This window comes from Sinocyclocheilus rhinocerous, unplaced genomic scaffold (genome assembly GCF_001515625.1).
Source record: "Sinocyclocheilus rhinocerous isolate Xijiao unplaced genomic scaffold, SAMN03320098_v1.1 scaffold10915, whole genome shotgun sequence".
In the NCBI taxonomy this organism is placed as follows: domain Eukaryota; kingdom Metazoa; phylum Chordata; class Actinopteri; order Cypriniformes; family Cyprinidae; genus Sinocyclocheilus; species Sinocyclocheilus rhinocerous.
The window spans coordinates 41,433-48,944 of NW_015649445.1; the positions used below are offsets into that span (position 1 = coordinate 41,433).

The 7,512-nt window shown below is 37.6% G+C and overlaps 2 protein-coding genes across 2 annotated transcripts in view; one reads left to right on the forward strand and one right to left on the reverse strand.

Moving 5' to 3' along the window:
• LOC107710557 (cyclic AMP-dependent transcription factor ATF-6 alpha-like) overlaps nucleotides 1–2,725 on the forward strand; it is a 36,928-nt gene extending 34,203 nt beyond the window's left edge. Inside the window, exon 16 of the mRNA XM_016515362.1 lies at nucleotides 1,192–2,725. Within this exon, the coding sequence (XP_016370848.1) occupies nucleotides 1,192–1,391 (200 nt within the window). The 3' untranslated portion in view covers nucleotides 1,392–2,725. The remainder of the gene's footprint in view (nucleotides 1–1,191) is intronic.
• Nucleotides 2,726–3,515: 790 nt separating this feature from the next.
• Nucleotides 3,516–7,512, reverse strand: part of LOC107710558 (olfactomedin-like protein 2B) — a 9,926-nt gene continuing 5,929 nt past the window's right edge. Inside the window, exons 5-8 of the mRNA XM_016515363.1 lie at nucleotides 6,700–6,883; nucleotides 5,421–6,443; nucleotides 4,651–4,827; nucleotides 3,516–4,577 (exon numbers count right to left, since the gene is read on the reverse strand). Coding sequence (XP_016370849.1) covers nucleotides 3,958–4,577; nucleotides 4,651–4,827; nucleotides 5,421–6,443; nucleotides 6,700–6,883 — 2,004 coding nt within the window. The 3' untranslated portion in view covers nucleotides 3,516–3,957. The remainder of the gene's footprint in view (nucleotides 4,578–4,650; nucleotides 4,828–5,420; nucleotides 6,444–6,699; nucleotides 6,884–7,512) is intronic.

The window sequence follows — 7,512 nt, forward strand, 5'->3', positions numbered from 1 at the left end:
TTTCTTAACATTATAAATTACTTTACTGCCAAGTTTGATCAGTTTAATGCAGTCTTGCTGAATAAAAGTATTAAATTAAAAAACTTAGTGACCTCAAACTTTTGAACGGTAGTGTACCTTTCCTTAAAGGGATAGTTCACCCAAAAATGAAAATTTGATGTTTATCTGCTTACCCCCAGGGCATCCAAGATGTAGGTGACTTTGTTTCTTCAGTAGAACACAAACGAAGATTTTTAACTCAAACCATTGCAGTCTGTCAGTCTTATAATGGCAGTGAATGGGAATCACGGCTTTGAGAGTAAAAAAAAAACACACAAACAAAACCAAATTAAACCCTGCGGCTCGTGACGATACATTGATGTGTAAAGACACAAAACGATCGGTCTGTGCAAGAAACTGAACAGTATTTATATCGTTTTTTACCTCTGATGCACTGCAATGTCTGAACTGTCCTGAGCGCGTCCTCGACAGCCGGCGCGTAACGCGTCTTCTTCTTGCTTTACAGCGAGACTTATAAGTGCATTACCGCCACCTATCTCTCAAATGGACCATTGACACTCTATCTACAATCTCAATTAGGAGTGTCAATGGTCCATTTGAGAGATAGGTGGCGGTAATGCACTTAATAATCTGCGATCCGCCGTAAAGCAAGAAGAAGAAGACGCGTTACGCGCCGGCTGTCGAAGATGCGCTCAGGACAGTTCAGACATTGCATTGCATTGACTGATCATTTCGTGTCTTTACACATCAATGTATCGTCACGAGCCGCAGGGTATAAAAAGCCGTGATTCCCATCCACTTACATTATAAGACTGACAGACTGCAACGGTTTGAGTTAAAAATCTTCGTTTGTGTTCTACTGAAGAAACAAAGTCACCTACATCTTGGATGCCCTGGGGGTAAGCAGATAAACATCCAAGTTTCATTTTTGGGTGAACTATCCCTTTAACCCGGTTTTCTTTCATGTGGGAGTCATCATCTGTTGTGTTTACTGCTATGTGAAGATAAAGGCCAGTGTGTGACTGACCCTGGTGTGAAAGGAGCCCCTAAAATGCCTCTTAACCTCCACAGGCCACCCGGCATATCACCTGCATTTCTTTAACCATTACTTTCACAGAGCTGAGCACCGAGTGCTGTTTTATATGATTATATTTTCTGTGCTAATACAATGACTTTTCTGTCTCACTGCAGAGAGCATCATTAAAGACAAAGAGTTTGAGGTGATGATGCAGATCGACTGTGAGGTCATGGACACCAGGATACTCCACATCAAGTCGTCTACTATTCCACCCATCTTGCGGGCCAATCAGACAGACACAGACTCTTTCTATCACGCGGCCCCCAACAACCAGCCTGCGGCCCCCGTCGGTGTCCTCATGGGTTCTTCTTAGTCTCAGCTATCTATCTTATCAATCTTGTTTTGTTGTGAATTACCTGTTTTTTCACCATCATCTATTTTGTTACATAATAAGCATTTTGTGTTCATTTTTGTGCCTCTTTTTATTCGAGTGGCCAACCAGGATCTTGGTAATCAACTAACAAATCACCAAGATATTCAACATTAGTCGAGAATTCCTCTTGAAGGCACCTCTTCCAAATGCATCTAGTAAGCCATTCAATACTGATGAGCCATTCAATACATATTGCAGTCTATTGACTTCAACTACTGGCATTTACATAAATGTAATATGTATTGAATGGCTACACTTTATGCAAAGTGACTTCAAGCATGTTCTACCAGCTGAACTACGGGAGCATTCATTATCCAAATCTCCCAAACCAAAGTGCGATCTGGCTCGATTATTGAACACTTTTCTGCTGTATGTGGTAGCTGTCAGGGAGTTGTTTTTGTTTTTTTGTGTGTACTGTGCTTGTTTTGTTTATAAAATTAATTCAAATGAATATTTATGAAGGTTTAATATTTGTACCAAACTTGTTTGGTACACATTTAATGGTCATATTCAGCAACATATTCTTCAGCACCACTATCCTCAAACAAACTGCATTGCCAGTGAGTTTTGTTTTGCTTTGCTTTTTATTTTTGTGTGACATTGCTATTGAATAGAAAAGCAGGAAGATGGATTATTTAAACTTTTGAGTCAGTGTAATTGACTTTCCATTTGATGGATCTGATTCAGGACGGTGCTGTAAATTTATATCCAAAAATATATATTTTAAAGTATTTAGATAATACTTCTGCTTTATACTTGGTCTTTGAAGGGTAATCATTTTAGACTAATTCTAATTGGAATAGCAGTTTGGGGTTGGGGGTCTTATGCAACATCTGTCAGTTCATTTTAATGTATTTCATGCCTTCATGTTTTTCTTAGTGGCTTAATTGCACTTTAAATGAGGTGTGCTTGACATAAATACAGTTGCTAACAAATACTGGCTGTTAATTTGAAGTTGTAGAAGAGACACTGATTATTAATGTTAATTTGTACCTCATCTGTCCTTGTTCACTGTGTATTTGTCTCTCTTATTCTAACGTATTTAGACGTGCACTTGTTTCTTGTCCTGTTTAGGATGCTGTAGTCGGTTACCATAATAGCTTTCCAATCTGTCGTCACTTTTCACAATTCACAAATTTGAATTTCACAGTTTATAAACTCAACTCAGGTGAAGCTTTGTTCTCAAAATGTGGATGATATATTAGTATTTGGTGAGAAAATTTCACATTTTGTCCTTAGCATTGCAGTAGAAATGTTACATTTATTTTTCAGCAAATCCCATTTTCCTCTCTGGCAGCATTTTTATTTTCAATATATTTAATTTCTTAATTTTTGGAAAGATTTTTTGTTTGTTCACACAGTGATTGCGATGAAAGCTATTTTGTAACAATGCAAAGAAATAAACACTGGACTCAAGTTTGTGGGTGATTTGTGTGCATCTTTTGTTTTTAGGATGCAGACAGAGTCTTATGTCAGTCTGAATTTGCTCTCTGAAATTGAAGGTTTGTGTAAATGTGGGGGCTGAGGCGCTATAAAGTGCTGATTATAGGTAATTTCAAAGACTGGGGTAAACAGTGTTTTAGGGATAAAATATGGTAGATGTGTTTTGTTTCTCCAGATTTAACTCAGTGGATCAGGGGGTTTATAGTGTAGCACTTTGCTCTCATCTACAGTAAGTGACCAATAAGAATATCTGTGCTAAAAACACACTTTCACTTGACATCTTTACTATGAAAGGAAAACCAGAGCCAAATGTCCTATTTCAACTAATTTTATTACAGCCATTTTCTGAGTCTGACAGAGATTTCTTAAGTGCTAAAAGATTAAATGTAATTGCAATAAAATATGCATAAAAAGATTACATTAATAAAATGTATCAAACGTACTGATGAAAAAAACACACTGAAAATGTGCACAAAACACTGTCTACTCTTGTTTTACTGAAATGATACAATTGCAAATGTTTTTTTACAATTGCAAACTTTTATCACATATGCAAGTGATAGTTTGTAAAAAACAAACAAAAAAAAAAACAGCTTTGAGATATGTTTATGAAAATACAAATTGTATTTTTTACATTCATTAATCCCATGTTTTAGCTTTTATATTACAGTATATACAATGTATTCTACTGGATTTAAGAATACAACGCCTCAAAAGTTCTGCCAGCCTTATTAGAGGTATAGCTGTAAACATAAAGAGGTTCATTTTCATAGTGCAAAAGCAAGCGACAATATTTAAAGAAGTGGGCATCAATGCAAACTGCAAAGCTCATATAGCTGCAGCGTTTGAGTGTACAGAAATTCTGTTAACGAAGTTGCTTTTCTTTGTTTTCACCCTAAATGCAACAATATGGGTCTGTTTTTACACTTTGAAAACATAATAGCATATTAAGAAGTACATTAAACTACATGAAGTTAAGAAAAGCTGAGTGAACTGATCCACAATCCACTTGAACACATTTATGGTTTCTTCTACTTTGTGCAAAGGACACACTTGCTCTGGTCTACAGTGGGTCTACATATGCAAACTGAATATTATACGTGACCTGATGTCCGTTATCCCAGGCGTACAACACCCTCTCTTTGGGGTTGTAATCGATCTGAGTGATGTAAGTATAGTTGTTGCTGAAAGGCAGGTGAGGGATTACCTGAGTGTTAGTGTGGGTGTCAAAGGCGTAGGACAAACTGGTGTCCTGCTGATTGTAGCTATCCGTCGCGTAAAGAACACCGCATACGATGAAGCAATTGCCGTAGCGATTGCGTCGAAGCCCGGTCCTCCATGTGGTTTCACGCTTCATGCTTAGATCATTGGGGTTCAGGAGGCTCAAGACGATCATTTCCTGCAAGAAGCCCTCGTCGTCCAGCGCTGGGTAGATCACCCAAAGTCCGCTTTCGTCGACGGCCAGATCCATGTCCGAGTGTCCTCTCCATCTCCACGTGGACACGTCGTCATTATCAAACACCGCATCGTGCAGCATGGTCCAGGCAGCCACGTAACGCAACCGCAGGTCGTACTTAATAATGTCTCGAGAGAATGCGCGGTTGTAATAGAAAGCACCCTTGTAGACCACATGGCCGGTGCCTATCCAATTATAAGGCAGCTTGTAGGAATTAGTGAAGCGACCTTGAATAAAAGTAAGAAAACAAAACCAGTAAAATTGCTTATTTATAATGTTTATCTGAAAAAAGAGCCATACCTTGTTTGAAGACATCCATGTTGCGGAATTCCAGAAGGTTGTTGCCATAATAATAGTTTGTGACATAGATCTTGTCATCTTGAGCCAGTGGATCCTTCATCCAAGCGCCCTCATTACGACCGTATGTATTGTGTGTGACGGGCTCTGAGATTGTGGCCAAAGTGTCCTTACACATTCCTTCAAACGAAACCCAGAATTATGTTGGTGTTTTATTCATTTTTGTGCCAAACCATGCAAACATTCTGAATTCAACAAAGGGATAGTTCACCCAAAAATGAAAATTCTGTCATTAATTACTCACCCTAATGTCGTTACAAACCCGTAAGACCTTTGTTCATCTTCGGGAACACAAATTAAGATATTTTTGAAGAACTGTCTTTCTGACCCTTCAAAGACAGCAACACAACTGAAATGTTCCCAGACCCAGAATTTTCATTTTTGGGTGAACTATCCCTTTAAGTGATGATGGAAAATATTTTGCTTTCATAAATTGGTACAATTATATGAAGAAAAAAATATATATTATTTTATTGTATTTATTAATATTTTTATTTTTTACTTTCATAATTGGTACAATTATTTTTTTTTTAATTATTTAGAAATATTAAAAAATACAATTGTAATTAATAATAAATCAAATCAGTACTTCCAAAATAAGTTATTTATTTTAACATTTATAATAAAATAATAACAAATAAACAATAATAACATAAAAAATAACAAGATAATGAAATTAAATAAATAATAACAAGAACGTCGCAAAGCTATACCTGGCTTCTTTTGAGGTCCCTCTACCACGCTCTCTTCAACCACAGTTTTTACAGCTTTCATTCTTTCCATTTCCTCTTCTACCACTACCTCTTCCTCTTCATCCCAGCTTATGCTATATTTACGTTTGCCAGGTTTGCTTGGGGTTGTAGTTGTTATTGTGGTAGTTTTTGTAGTGGTCATCGAAGACGGCACTGAGGTTAATGTCTGTTTAGGAGTCATCTTGGGTAAGTGGGTAACTGAGTCTCTCTTGCTTTCAATGGCATGAGGTGACGTCACAATGGTGGTAGCAGCTCTTGTGTGAGCAGTTGATCCCAATGAGCTTTCTGTGACTGTTAAAGAATCCGAATGAGGAGTTGGTAATGGTGTTATTCTCCTAAATGTGCTTTGAGTTAAACTCTCCACTGAAAGCATTGAAGCATTTCTTTCATCTTTCAGATTTTCCTTGGTAACAATTCCATTTTCGGTCACAGAAGATACAGATGTTTTCTTTTCAACAGTCCTGTTGGTGGTGATCTCTGTCAGAGTTGGCTCTGCAGCCACCCCTTTAGCAGCAGCTGCTGTGACTGACTCATTCGTTTTAATGTGGCCCAGATTGGATGACCTGACCAGCATGTTTTGAGCTTGTCTTACAGATGGAGTTAAGGGCTCCATGTTGCTTGCCTCCATTTTTTTGGCGATGGTTTGAGGTATAATATGTTCCTTGTGGATGGTGACCTTTAAATTATCCATCACAGCAGGTGTTGGTGTGGCTCTTTCATTTCCTGTAGAGTTGTCTGTGGTGGAACGACTGGTTTGAGTCTGAACGGATATTGGTTCAGTAGACGTTTTAATCGGCAAGGCAGTGTCCAACAGTCCAGTAAATGGAGTTTGAAAGTCATCTCCACCTTTTGAGACTTCACTCTTGGGTTTTGGGCGGACGGACCACGCCTTGATGACCGGCCTAAAGTGGCGAGCTTTGTGATGAAGGAGCTGCTCGTCGGCAAAGAGATCAATAGGGCTGTCACCACTGTGATTTTCATCTACTGAAATGAAGAACAAAACAGGGCTTTCACAGCAATGCCATTGAAGAACCAATGTAGGTTCCCCAAAGAATCTTAGTGTAAAGAACATTTTAATAATCTAAAGAGCTTTTTTCCAATAAAAAAGTTCTATGGATGTTAAAAGTTATTCATGGAACCACAGTTACCAATAAAGAACCTTCATTTTTAAGAGTGTTTTTCCAAACTTCAAACGTCTGAGATCTTTGAATGTAGATGGTGAAATCAAAGTTATACTTACAGTTCTCCTCTGTGTCTGGCTCATCCACTGGGTCAGATTTATAGTATGTGATCCCCCTAACAATTATTTTTGGTTGCTTCTCCCTTCCTTGGCGCTCTTGTTCTTGCAAAGCTGCAACGGCCTTGTTTAGATCTGATCTGCTGCTCTTCAGGAGATCTCCCACAAACTTTTCTTCATATTTACTCTGTTAAGTACATCAGAGGACACTGTGATACTGCAGCCTTTGAGATATTATGTAATAAAGAAAAAAACATTTAAATTCTGTCATAATTTACTTACCCTCACCATTGTTCCAAACCCGTAAGACCTGTCTTATTTTTCTGTCCCTTCATTGAAAGTCCAGGTAAACAAAACTTAGAAGATCCAAAAAGGTCATAAAGGCAATGTATAATTAATCCATATGAATTGGTTTAATCCAAGTCTTGTGAAGAGATAAGATTGATTTATATGATGATGAATACGTTTAATTTAGGCTTTTTTCCCCCACATATAAACATACATACAGTGCATCACATATGTGACCCTGGACCACAAAAAGTCTTAAGTCGCTGGGGTATATTTGTAGCTATAGCCAAAAATACATTGTATGGGTCAAAATTATTGATTTTTCTTTTATGCCAAAAATCATTACATTTACATTTAGTTATTTAGCAGACGCTTTTATCCAATGCGACTTACAAATGAGGACAATAAAAGCAGTCAAAACTAACAAAAGAGCAACAATATGTAAGTGCAAATGACAAGTCTCGGTTAGCCTAACGCAGTACACGTACCAAGGTATATATATATATATATATATATATATATATATAT